The sequence below is a fragment of the Phalacrocorax aristotelis genome, chromosome 9 (genome assembly GCF_949628215.1).
Source record: "Phalacrocorax aristotelis chromosome 9, bGulAri2.1, whole genome shotgun sequence".
In the NCBI taxonomy this organism is placed as follows: domain Eukaryota; kingdom Metazoa; phylum Chordata; class Aves; order Suliformes; family Phalacrocoracidae; genus Phalacrocorax; species Phalacrocorax aristotelis.
In genome coordinates, this window is record NC_134284.1 from 29,751,725 (window position 1) to 29,765,846 (window position 14,122).

Consider the following 14,122-nt stretch of genomic DNA (forward strand, 5'->3'; position numbering starts at 1 on the left):
CGCTGTAATTCTTCTTACACACTTGATGTGAGTAGAAAATTACAACAGTCTCTTCTGTGTTACAAAATGTGAACCTAAGAACAAGTGTGCTATGATCTACTGGCGACAAAAGAAGCTAATATAAAGCTTTACAAGATTTCAGCTTTATTAACATTATTTAACTTCTCATACCCTTAAAGGAGGAGTATTTGATGAACACAGCTGCGGGGACAGAATGGTTTTGGTTATGAAAGCCTGGTGTGGTAGGGAAGAGAAAAATTACAGGACAAAGCCAATAACTGTACAGCTTGGGAAGAGCAGAAAATAGGTAGGCAAGGTAGCCACTATTATTTAACAGCTTAGATGTTATGAGTGAGAGAGCATCAGTGATGGACATCACTGAAGAAGTTCCCAACTGACAGTGAAAAGGATTGGAACAGCTGAAAAGAAACTAAGATAAGAGCATTTTGATGTCAATGAGAGTAAAAGTGCACCTAGATGAGAGTATGGAAACCCAGTGAAATGCTAGAACGACACATACTTACTGCCTTATCAAAACTACTGCTAACTGTCCTACATGCTAAAACTTTGCAGTCGGCACTCCTGAGGCTCCCATAGTAGCTCCCCTTCCAGGAAAAAATAAAAGGAGCAAACACACATGTGCACAAAGGGTAGATGTGGATTTTGGCCTCCAAACTGTGGCAATGAGATGTTGATAAAATAACATGATATTTAACTCAGCACACACCTTATTTATCAAGATACAACTTTCAGAAACAAGCACTGGAATAGTTCCACTAAACACACACACAATACATTGTTCCCACAGTCAGTTAATTATATAGCTTAGTGGAAAAACCTTGTTAATCCTACGCAGTTTACAGAAAGTATCCACATTTATCAGTGGAACAATATCTTGTAAAAAACACTCGCCTGATTAGACGTGTCTTCCCTTTCAGAGACGAAAGAAAGCTCTGAATTACAAATTTTGGCCACTATCAACCAATCATGCTGCAATCAAAAACAAATGTTCATCAGAATGAAGACAGAAAACTCAGAAATTAGATGGAGAGCATTATAAAAGATGGGTTATGCAAGGGTTTTACTTTTTATTTACAGCAAATATATTACAGTAAAAAAGCTTAACATGGCTCATATTGTGGTTGTATAAGGATGACACATATGCTTACATTAAACAGGTTTAATTTCCTTGGCACTAACTGAACCAAATGCAAGGATTCAACACAAAAATAAGAAACAGAACATTTATTAGGCAAACTCTACATTAACTGTACACATCTGCAACCAGAGTTTCAACGCAACCCAAAGAATACAAACAAACCATCGGGATGGCAAGAACTTTTTCGACGAACACGTTTAACCCTCAAGACAAGACTGTCGGGCACCATTTAAAAGTTGCTGTACTGAACACAGTGATTTTAAAGAAATGTCATAGGTGATTAAGACACTGAAAACACACTCACCAGAGTGAAGAACCCTGTTCTTTTCCTTATTTCTTTCATTTTTCACTCCCACAATACAAGAGTGTTAAATGGCTGCAAGGCACACAAGCTGGATGCAACAGCTGGAGGGTTTTGTCTGTCAAGCAAAGTGACTTGCAGCAGGAGACATGCTTTATGCAACAAAACCTATGATATACAGCTTGTGTGGGTTCAAGTAAGAAGATCTAAGAACAACAAATGTTGAAGCCTTATAAGCTCTCTTCATTATAATCAGAATCCTGAGAAAAGCAGGGTCCAAATTACTCCAAGTGAATTTAGGCTCATTTATATACAACAAAATTGTCCAGATACTTCAACAGTAGTAAACAGAGTTAATGCAGTGTTAATCTTTTTACATTTTAATGACTAGCTATAAAACCAGAAACTAGCATGTTCTAATCTGTTTACATTTCCTGAGCTTAGTTAAATCAAGAAGGAATGAACATTAAAAAAATCCCGGTCAGTCACCAATAAATTAAAAATGTACATAACCACTATAGCTTAAGAAGCCTTATAATGCTCAGAGTGAAGTCTGCCTATCCAATACCACGGCCTTTCCTTCAGGACTCCTGTCCAGAAACCACCATTAACTTCACCAGCAATACTGAGATGCTATGGAATTGTAGGTCTTTTTCTTTTGCTCTCCAAGTGCCCTTCTAGCAGACTATGCAATAGTCTTTCCTATTTAAATCATACGAGAGCATTCAAATACTGCAATCCTCTACTTCCAGTGCAGGAAACAACGTTCTCAGAAACACAATGGGACACTGAAGTTCAAATTTACTAGCAGCAGTTATTTGGTGGACTCTCAGCTCCCACACATAACATCGCTCTATTGGCAGCCGGCTCAGTATTCTGTGGGGGAACAAACCAACGAAAATCTACACAGAAGACTGGAGGAAAGACTCTTAGCAACAAAGAATTCATCTTAGCGGTTTCTTTAAAAGCCAACATCATGCATCTGAGAAAAGCACTCAACCTACATGAGTCATATGCATGTTTATTTATGCATGTTTATTTCCTGCATAGAGAATAATGTGTACCTTGGAATAAAACCCAAGCTTTGAGAATATACTGAAAGTATGGGTATTTGTAATAGTGCTATTGGCAGATTAATTCAAACCCAAATGCTCAAACTCAACTGTCTCAAAGACTTGCAGAGACAACTTTGATAAAACAAACTACTTTTTAAAAAACTTTCTGCTTATAGCATGATTCTGAATTTATGGTGTAGATAAAAGAGAGGTAGAAAGTTTTATCTCCTCAACATCATTTTCTGTGCAGTATTTATAAAGTATCAGAAAAAAATCCATAGTTTTTCAGTGAAAATGCCAGCTTTCCCCCTAAGAATTATATGGAATTTCTTCTTTCCACTGAAGTGCTGCAAACTAAGTAATCAAAATCTGGTTCAGAAGAGATATTCTTCCCATTAGCCTCACTACATCATTTTTTGTTACCAAGTTCCACTTCTAAGAAGTCACTGCAGAAATACTCCTATACAGGGCTCAGAAATACTAGCAGATACAACCTACCCAACAAACTACATTTACCAGCCAAATAATATCAAGTCTGCTCCTAAAAAAAAAGCACTTGCTCTTGCTCTAGTTACACGATCCCTCTTACGCATGCTGCTGAAAGGGACACAAGAGGTATGGAAGGCCATATGGCCCTTCCCTCTTTGGTGACAACCACAGGTATGAGCATAATCATTGCTCTGGCTGGCAGTAGCTAGAGAGCTCCCCAAGGTAGCTTCTTTTCCTGCCACAATCCACCCCCCACAGCGGGAGGATGGATGGTGCTTTAGTGGTGAGCCGCTCCTCAAAAAGGGTAGGAAGCTGACCAGCAGAGACAGCTTAACAGAAACCATGTTGGTAAAATAAATATCCATCTTTCTCTGGTGTAAGACAAGCCTGCAGCGCTATGGCTTTCATGATTGTCACTAGACACGGGAAAGAGATGAAAACATCTTGGCTCCTGCAGCTGCAGTCATCGAGACCACGATCCAGACTGCAGTGCATTTCCCACTGGGCCAAGAGCTTTGGACCCAGCAGTGCCAGGGAAAGGCAGGCCAGAGGCAACAGGGTGGGATCTGGCAATAGGGACTCCTTCCCTGACCCCCGCTCCCACAGCATTGCGAGAGCTGACGCATCTGGATGAGGACCCGCTTGTTGACATTTCAGGGCACACAGGGCTGGAGCTCCACCGTTATTCATGTAGCAGCAACTGTACAAGGGTGGGATTTGAGCCATGAAGGTCAGACTGCTGGACAGTGACCTTTAATTTACCCACAGAAATTTAAATAAATTACATTAAATTAATTTCAGCCAAAGCAGATGCTAGCTTATTTATTAAAAAGCCCAGCTTTCTCTTTCTTTCAACTGGTTTTAGAGATGGGCAGCTCTCAGGAGCAGACCTTCAAACTAACTCAGTCAGACAAGAGCAGGGCTGTACAGATGGCCAGAGTGACTCTTCCTGCAGCAATACCAGCCGCAGCAAGACCTGGCTGTCCCTCAGGATGCCCAGCACAGGCACGTGAGCACAGCATTGTCACCCACTTGCTCCTTACACTTCTTGCCTCACCCAGGCCTCCTCCCTCCTTCCTTGTAAAATTCACCATACTCGCAGTGGAAGACAATTCTTCACTGCTAACATTGCCTTCTATTGTAATATCTTTTAAAAAATCTATGATTAGTATGAAGAATTATTTCATTCATTTCAAAGAAACAGATACTGTCCTGCAAATATATAACTTGTCATTAATTTTTGATAAGCTTGGGTAAGGAAGCTTGTATACAATAACAGGGTCATGTTTATAATACAGGTTGGAGATGTTTTCTTTCTTTTCCTTGTAGCATTATGAGACAACTAATGCTACCGTACTCAAATAATCAACAGGCATGCTTCTCATTTTTACCCGTCCTTCTATCTGTCCTTCTATCTGCTCCTTTTCAACAGCATGCCTAAAAGATAACATATGCCTAAAAGATCACATAAATAAGAGATGTGTTGCTTTCAGCCACACACACAAACTCTATTTTTCTCTTTTGTTCTCTGGAAACATTACTCCTATTAATTTCATCCTCAAACTGTGATCCACCAAAATAAAAAAAAATTCAAGTACAAACCCAAACTTGATTGCTGGGTTATGGGTCAATATAAACTGACCAGAGTCAATGCCAACCTAAAATTTGCATTACAAAAGTAAGGATTGTTCAGTTACATTTGCTGACCATAGACAGCTTCTTTCATTACTCATACGGTTTGAAGACTGAAGATTTGCTGGGAACGAGACACAGTCCATGTCCTTTGGAAGTAAACGGAACTAATAGCCATCATCATCATCCATATCACAGCCATAATCTGAAACACAAGAAGACAAAAGCATATAAAATGCAAATATTCCAGGTAGATGGAAGATACAATAAGGTATTGCTACTTTCAGGTTGTTTTCCTGCTCTGTAACTAGATAGTAAGTTTTGCCTTTAAGCAAGCATTTTTAAAATAATAGTATATTTTCTTAGGGCTAAATAAAAAGTTCTTGCATGTACTTTCCTCACTGAAATAAAATTATTTGTAAGCACGTGTGTGTAAATATCTCTTCTCACTTGTCACTGGGCCCTCATTTAGGAATACCTGGCACATGGATATGTGAAATATTTGGTTTAATTTGAGGTTAAGGTGATCAAGCCTGATTGTCACAAGTAATTTGGAGCATGGTGGCTGATAAGCAGCAGCATACATTTACAAGTAGGCACAGTTCTCACTAGACATAGCCACCAAGGAAAAAAGCTGCCTTGTTTATATTATTCATGGGTTTATAAGCTGAAACTGCAAGGGTTCAGAGATAGCTCAAGAGTTCCCATCAACATCAAAGGAGTCCTGCAATGAATCCTGACCAACACATCTGACTCAGATCTCCCCTATCTACGCGCTCCTAAGAGGAACAACTTAAAATTTTGCTCAGAATTTTTTATCAAGTTTTGTTTTCTTAAGCAATGCTGAGTGCAAAGACTGTGAGATGCGTGTGTCAGAAGGCATGTCTGAGTGTTTCTAATGCACCAATTTCTCTTCTGTGTGCTTCTGAACGCAGTGAAACAGATATTTTCTGCTGCGAAGTCGAACCTAAGGATAGCTATAGCTATTAGATATGAGCATCCAGTAAAGTTAACCTTTATACTCCAAATTCAATACAGTGCAACATTTCATCCAAGAGTCAAGCAAACGCTCAGAAGCAGAATTAAGTGTGATCTATAACAATTTGTGTAGAATAGGTAAAGTTCACCACCTGTAATTCCTGCAGTTATTCCAGGCAGGCAAGTCTAAAACCCATGCAGAAAGTAGTTAGAAAGGAGTTATTTGTTCTGCTGAGCAGCTCTGCACACCTGCATTTGAATTCTGGGAATACTCCTTTCCTTTTTATGTTTTTTTAAACTCTGATTTTTCAGCTGTTGTCCAGACCAGACAGGGAGTAGCGGAATGTTCTCAGAATGGTTTAAAAATAGTAACATTTACAAAGAAAAAAAATCTCAGTGACCTTTATTCTATTTTCGTGGGGGGTTTATTAATAAACATAGACCCACCCTCCCCAACATGGGTGCCTTTTCTTGGGAACATTATTCTAATAATAAATGCAGGCACCAAACTGTTTTTCCTACGGTTCAGCAATTATTTTCCAGTGGAGAAATCAATTTAAAAGCAACACACACTTTTGTGAAATGTATACATATTGTCCATGAAAGCTAAATTAATAGTACTGGAAAGATTTTTGCAGTAAATAACATTTCAGCAGGAAACTTATTCCCATCTTACTTTTTTCACAACCCATAATTAGCAGCTCTCATTTTAAAAATACTTTTGTATATTTTCAAAGCTTAACTTCTAAGAGGAAGTTTTAAATAAAGGACAAATGTGGATGTGTCCAGCTAGGAAAAACTGCCGCGGAGAGGATACTGCCTTTTCCCGCCAGCAAACAAACCTAATTAAATGAGTGGCTTTGCTGGGTAACCCAAATAAATTAGCACACATCTGTGTACCATACAGCACACCGTATGCTATCAATGCAATTTCTGTACTTGGTGAAGAACTCTTTCCTCCTAACACTTTCCCCAGAAATAGAGTGTGACAATTCATTTTGTTCTGAGCTGGACCGCCACGTCCCCAGGGCTCAAAGACAATCTGGACACCGCTGCAGCCCCAGCTGAGGAGGCAGGCAGGAGCAGGGTGGCGCAGCTCGGGAGGCAACGAGCCCGAGCACTGCTAATGGAGGGGTTACTGACCCCACAGTTCCTCAGATCCACATGAATAAACCTAATTCTGAGGAAAGCGTAACATCAGTTTGTTCTTGAGAAGCTATCTTAGCCTAAAGTTTGAGACGCAAAGTTTTCTCAGGAGGAGCCTCCAAGAAGGTCAGGTTTCGGACAAGGGTGACTCCAGGCTTTCCCACAGGAATGGGCAATGCCTGAAAAGTGGCAGGGGCTCTGCACCAGATGAGCTGAGGGCAGGGACAAGCAGGGGAACCCTGTCTGGCCTCAGCCCTGCAATAATTAACCCTACAGCACCAGCAGACGGTAATTTAGACAGTACCCCAGCTTACCATTTCCTCCCATTAACTGCAGGGCGCTCATGCAGTGATCATCATCATCTTCTATTTCTTCCTCTTCCACCTCTTCGTCAGGGTTATAAGCTACTGGGCCACTCTCCACTAGCACAGCGGCTGTTTTTTCTAAGTCAGGGGCTTCTGCTTGAGCATTCGGAAAGGTCACCTGCATAAAAGAAGGGGGGACAGTAGAGCAGCCCTTCCTTTTGTTCAATATTTGTACAAAACTTTAGCAGCTTCCAAATGATAGGGTCAGGAGAGCTGGAAGCCCATGTCCAGTGCCAGAGGCTGAGCTCTTCTAGGAGATGTGCAAGTTGCTCAAAGATATGTTGCCCAAATGAAAGTCAGGCACAAACATCCAGTTTTCACATAATTCATAGCCAGGTAAGTGAAATATCCAGAGACAGTACCAGCAGAACAAGGAATCTCTTGCAAGCACAAGGTAAGGAGAAATTTGGGGGTCAAGGCTCCTCAGCAAAGCTCTGCAGGAAAACTTACAACCTTTTTCTTGTGCTCGACTCACATCAGGCCTATTACACAATAACAACGTTACTGACACTTTAATGATAGCAAAAATGTACCCTTCAAATCAGAAAAAAACCAACATGTATTAGTTTTGACAGCTCTGGTTGGATTTATTTGGAGGCACAATGAGCTGTGGAACAAATAGCACTCTTTAGACAGCACTTAATGTGATGGCAGAGCACTAGGTTGATAATACATGCCAGCACCTGTAACATTACCTATGAAATTCATCAGAATAATGATCTCCAAACATTAACTCGGGAATCGATCACCGACGGGACCCACTCCGTACGTGCACCTCCCCAACTGCTCCAAGGTTAGGCAGGACACAGCAGGAAGGGAGAGAAAGGGCAACACCGCAAGGAGACAGAGGTGAATTTGGAGAAGGTAATATTGTCTTCGGTTCCCCTAATGACAGATCTGGAAATGGTGCAGGAACCAGCAACGTGGTCTGCCCCAGCACGGCCCAGACTCTGGTCTCTCCAGAGCTACCACTTCCACGGCGTGCTCAGCCTAGGGCTCCACATCCCACCCTCATCCAGGGAAGAAACATCACAGGAGCTTTGTCTCCAACAGCTTTGTAACAGGACACTTTTCACCTCCATTCTGTATTTGGGCTATTTGGGGTTCGTATACTAGAGCCTGTGCCCCACAAAGACATCTCATTACTGGCAACTTGAAGAACATTAAAGATTAACCATTAACGCTGCTTTGTCATGTAAGCAATTTTGAGAAGGGAATACTTAACAGTACCTGTCACTAGTTAGCAGTTATCAGCAGAGTCATCTCCCCCACTAGGAAAGACGGAAAAGGCTGGGACTGCTTCCTTGGGAAGGACAGTGGTGAGATGCTCCTAACAATGAATGGTCCAAAGGAGACCAGGAAACCCCAGCTCCTCTGGTCCCTACTACAACAAAAGTCCTACAGTGCTTTAGGTTTTAAATTACAGTATACAACTATGTACTGCTGCATCTTCTCCAATTTCATTGGCAGTAAGTTCTGATTTGGCGTTGTAATTTGTCTTTATTTATTTATTTATAAATGGATTTATTTGGGATGCAGTAACTCCCAGAATCCCTGTTACCCCAGGCACTTTAGAGATAAACCATAAGAGAAAATCCCTGTACCAGAAAGTTGATAGTCTAATTATTCAAACATCAAAGCTGCTCCTGAACTTGTCACATACCCTGACAGTCAACCTAAAGAATCTGCCTGAGTTTTTCAAAGTCACCTAAGGGTTTGCTCCAATAGCTCATTATTAGGGCAAAAGATACCCATTAATTTTAATATAAAATCAAGTATTTAGATATTCAGATCACTCAAAGACAAGTTTTCATTATTTTTTAATGCTCAAATTAATCATATTATTTAGAGGAACTTCCCTCCAGTTTATTTTATATTTCCTACCACTGCTTTTGCCTCTAGAGTGATCAAACTGAGTCCATCTAGGTTTTCAGTATAAGCAGAAATAGACACAACAGTTTGAGACAAATCAGCATCATAATATATATCAATTTATATGCTTAAAAGTATCCATCTGCTCTGGAAAAGTGAGTGAATATAAAGGAGTTACAATTGAGTCATTATTTTTAAAAATTGCACCATGCTAATTAAAATGTGACCTTCTCCTAATTATCATGTCCACTTCCAGACTGCTATACTTCTAAAAATGTGCAGAGTTTTCTAATGAGCATAGCATAAGAAGTGAAAATGTATTTCCCCAGGCACCATATCAAACTGTTCCTGAAAATCAATGGGTTTTAGTAATTTTCAAAATAAGGCAGTCAAACAACCCCTTTAAATAGAACTTCCTGAATCCGCTTCCAGACATCCTGGACTTCAGTTCAGCATGTATCTTTATGTATGGACGGGCAATTGCCAAAGCATGTTAAACTACCCAAGTCAACTGGTTCACTTTCAAAAGGGCGTCGGTGTCACACATTCATGGGGAAAAGGACGAATACCTTTGGTACCTCAGAACAGAAGTTTTAGATACGCATTAGACAATTATTTTAACATACACAAAAATGTATATGTCTACTTTGTACACTGTGAAAGCAATAGTGAAAGCAAGCAGTTATTGCTGTGACTCTGATAATAATCACAATCCCTTTGGCAGAAAATGCAGGTGCACAAAGCCACCCAAGGACGGGTTCTGGTGGCGGCCAGTTACTAGCACTAACTTTTCCACAGCACTATTGTATTTTCAAACTAAACAAACAAACAAACCAAAGAGTAAGTCATGCTATATAGGGTATGCTGCCACTCTGTGTTTCCTCACCAGTCTCCTGCAGAAGCCCAGCCCTTCCCTTGGGTCGACACTGGCTGCTGCACAGAAGCAGTGTTTTGCATCGTCCCGTTCTCCATAGGGACGGTCCAAGTGCTGAGAAACAGACACAAGCTCTGCCCTCTCCTACTCCTCCTACCCACTTGTTTGATATGTAACTTCTTAGATGCTTGCAGGGAGTTTTCTCTTTCTTGCTGTCTAACCAGGCATTATCAGGCTGTGCTAATGTTACTAATGGGTAAGTAAGGGCAAGCCTTGGTTAGAAAACAGGTGATCTCAGCTTTGCAGTGTTTGCAATAACCAGCTCCTGGTCTGATCAGAGAGACAAGATTCCCATTTCTTTTGCCTGTATCTACCACATAACCAGAGCTGGGCTGAGAAAGGCTTGTGGGAATTTCCAGACTGAAACTGTTGCACTAGAAGTGCTGGACTTTACATACCTCTTCAGTGGCAGCCTTTTTAGCAAGCTGTGTTGAAATCAAGGGTCTTAATCTGCAAAGAAGGAAAGAAGAAACGGTCAACATCAGAAAAGTTACAACACGCACAAGTGTCTGACACAGAGTATTCACTCTCCAAATAGTGAAAGCACTTTGCTAGTGTTATGTTGTGCAATTACCTTTTTAAAGATATAAGATAAAGAGCGGAGAACCAAAGACTCCACAATAATTAATACACACATTCCCGTGTAAGCATCTGCCCCAGTTCAGGATAATAATAAAAGATGCCTGTCAACAAGCACAGCAGCAAAACCTCATCTCAATCTGCAGCTCAGCCTGAAGGTCTTTGAAATAGGTGGTTTTGTCACATATTACAAAAGGCAAAAGTCTCAACTGATTTTTTGGAAGAACTCAGATATGCAAAAACCAGCTGTGCTCCGAATCACCCAGCACCACTCTGCAACTACTTCCCGGTATTTGATGATATACTGAGGATACCAGTAAGATTATACATGCAGAATATCATAATAATCACAGGCAAAACTCTAACTTTTATCTACAGAAATCATAATAAAAAACAAGGTGACGCTGCATACCTTGAATGAAAAATGACAGAAATTGAACAGAAACATTTTATAAAATTCTGCATCAGGTATGAAAAAGTCCTGCATATTTAGGGAGTAAAGAAGGATCAGTATTACTCTACAGCTAAGTGTTAAATATTGTTCTTTCTGAAAAACATTTCATAGCCTGTTGTCTCCTTACTGCCATGAAGGCTGCTCTCAATCCATCATTTAGTGCTGCTTTCTGGTCTCTCCTCCTCATCTAGATGTACCTAGTCATGAAGAGGATGACTTGCTTTCTACTGAAACACTGCTCAGACAGCTCCTCAAGTATGTCTTTTAACTAAGTCTAGGCAAACAACTTAATGAATACCAATTTATGTCTCCAGAGATACAGTCTTTTATGATAAGCAGTATCTTTCTTCTCATTTTTCTATTAGTCATTCCTCCCTGTTAACACACAGATATGGGTTGTTTTCCTACTTATTCATTTATTTCAAATAATCAGCAGGAGGAAACAAAACCCCAGAGAATGAGCGGGGGAGACTCAACTCATTATCTCTGATGGAGAAGACAATATTAAAATACAAGATATTGGCTAAGCTCCAAAAAGGTTCAGAAACTGGTCATCTCTGAAATGCTTTGCAAGACCCAAAAGGCATTTTCGCATCCAAAGTAGTACAAGGTACCTCCTTACAGTAGATCTAAAGAAAAAGAAGCCACGGAAATGCTTCAGGAGCTGTACCACTGAAGGATCCAGAACATATTATTCTGCTACAGATACTTCTTTTCATATTTCATAATTATAAAAAATTTCAAGAAAGAGATACTCTTGACCCACATAAACTAGCTATTACTTATAAATCCTGGTATCTATTACTTACAAAATCTGGGCTTATAGAGAATGTATCTGAAGGCATGGATGTATTCCTTCCTATGTGCCTGGCTTTCTCTTTCCTTTATCGAACCTGAATTGTAGAGTTTTCACCAAATCAAAGAATCATAGGGACCTTTGAAAGGGACCTTTAGAGGCCATCTAGTCCAACCCCCCTGCAGTGAGCAGGGACATCTTCAACTACATCAGGTTGCTCAGAGCCCCGTCCAACCTGACCTTGAATGTTTCCAGGGATGGGGCATCTACAACCTCTCTGGGCAACCTGGGCCAGTGTTTCACCTCCTTCATCATAAAAAACTTCTTTCTTATTTCCTAAAATTTGAGGCTACCTACCTACTCTCAAACACCATTTTCCAAAAGTCACGCTGTTTAGATCTTACAGAGACATGAATGCAGCAATGTCAAAAGGTTATGTAGCTGAAGGATGCTAATTACCAAACAGGCTGTGTTTCATTGACATGACTGAAAAAACCCACAAGGGTAAGAAATGAAGGACCTTTATTTTAAACCAGTAGTACTGATTATTGCAATTAACATTGTACCAAAGATAGCACCTATTTCCTCCTGTTACCAAAAGACATCAGACCTCCCTGGAGCACCCTGAAATCTTTCCTCCCCCCAATTAAAATCAAGCTGTTGAGTAAGACTCACAAGGTAATCAGAAACTGCTGACATTTCTTTTACAGCAAATTATACATGTGCTCACACAGTGAAGAAAACAATCACAGCTATAGGAAGCAAAGAGTAAACATTCTAGTTTCATTTTAATTAAAATGGTCCCCTAATGAAAATAAAAAGATTCACGCTTATGAAAAGCCTATTTGCAAACTTTAGTGCTAAATCCAAGAGCACTTCTATACCATTTTTCAGCAGCAAGTGATTCTCACACCCAAGCTGAAATTAGAGCTGTATTTCTGTTCCATGATGATTGCTCACAAAGTATACATCTTCACTTCATTACTAGAAATATAGCGCTGCCACTCAATTTGGGCAATACAGTTTCTCACTCAGCATAATATCTAATGTATTCGAAAGCAGCGGGTCAGATTCTGCTCCTGCTCTGGCTGTCGGGTACCTGCTGCAGTGCAGATCTGAAGGGGTCACTCGCCATGTGGGCTGAACAGTCCAGCTTGCTGTGCCTCGGTACTATGTGCTACCTAAAAACACTAGTCATGAAAACTGAAAAAAGGTAAAACCACCGCAAAGAGAGACAAAAACTTATTTCCCCCCTGAAATATTATCTTTGATTAAAATTATATAAAAGGGAAAAGAGTTAGAAAAGTTATATAAAAAGAAAAGTTAATTTATCTCCCTTGGCTCTCCTTTTGCCTATGGAAAACCCTATTATTACGGCACAAAACCATTTAGGAAGATTTTATAGTGGGGTTTTGTCTTGTTTCTTAAATGCCCCGATGTCCTGACCTCCTTAAACCAGAGCAGCTGCTGCCACACCAGCCATATGGAGCAATAAATTACTGGCTGCCATGGCTACAGATACAGGTTCCTTCTGCTGTCTGGCTGCACCACAGAGGGGGGAAAAAAGTGTCTTCGTGGAAGAGCATGACTGCTTTTGAGGCTGGGATAGGTTTGAGTATTAATGATCAAAAGAGCAGCTTGAAAAAACAAGTAACTGATGTGTCTTATCCAACTTTTAACGTGCAGAAGGCTACCAAGGTACCCCCATGCACATACACACTACACATGAAAAATCCTGTCCATCGAAGTCCAGATTGAATTCAGGGTTGCCAAGTTCCATAAATAGCAATGATATCCTGCATGAAGATACGATTTCATATATGCTAAAGCAATAACGGCCTCTATTTAAAACGTAATGTTGTGACTGGAAAGTAATGGGGTTCCTGATCTTCACAAGTGTTTCTGTAGTTGTTCACTAGTTATGATGATTTCTAGTTGAGGGTGCTTTTGTTATGAACTTTGCAAATTAATACAGTACCCTGTGGGAGGGAGTAACAAAACAAGCAACTTTCTGAACAGCAATGTGATCCGTAAAAGGGGGAAAAAGAAGATTTCACACAGCCCCAAGTGTTATATCCACATTTCAAACTGCTTCAAAAATTATGCAGATCTACAAATGCTCATGTCAGCCAGCGCACCTAACACTGGAGGCAGATAATCCTGACATGTCTGCGACAAAAACTAATGGCACGGTAAATGGCATCAGAGGCTGCTCCCTGCCGAATCTGCTCCGCTCTCAGCTGAGATGTACACGACAACATCTAGGTTCGTCCTCCAGCTTAACAATTTAAAACATGATTCAGTATAATAGCTCCTGACAGGGCTGGAGATCACACAAACTGAACTTTCAAAGTGAGCAAGT

General features: G+C 40.4%; 1 protein-coding gene across 3 annotated transcripts in view; it reads right to left on the bottom strand.

The window, feature by feature from the left end:
• Positions 1-1,063: 1,063 nt before the first annotated feature.
• BRF1 (BRF1 general transcription factor IIIB subunit) overlaps positions 1,064-14,122 on the bottom strand; it is a 175,899-nt gene continuing 162,840 nt past the window's right edge. For all 3 annotated transcript variants that reach the window (XM_075104105.1, XM_075104103.1, XM_075104104.1), the window contains 3 exons: positions 10,330-10,381; positions 7,075-7,243; positions 1,064-4,841 (listed from right to left, as the gene is read on the bottom strand). In XM_075104105.1, the coding sequence (XP_074960206.1) occupies positions 4,804-4,841; positions 7,075-7,243; positions 10,330-10,381 (259 nt within the window). In that variant the 3' untranslated portion in view covers positions 1,064-4,803. The remainder of the gene's footprint in view (positions 4,842-7,074; positions 7,244-10,329; positions 10,382-14,122) is intronic.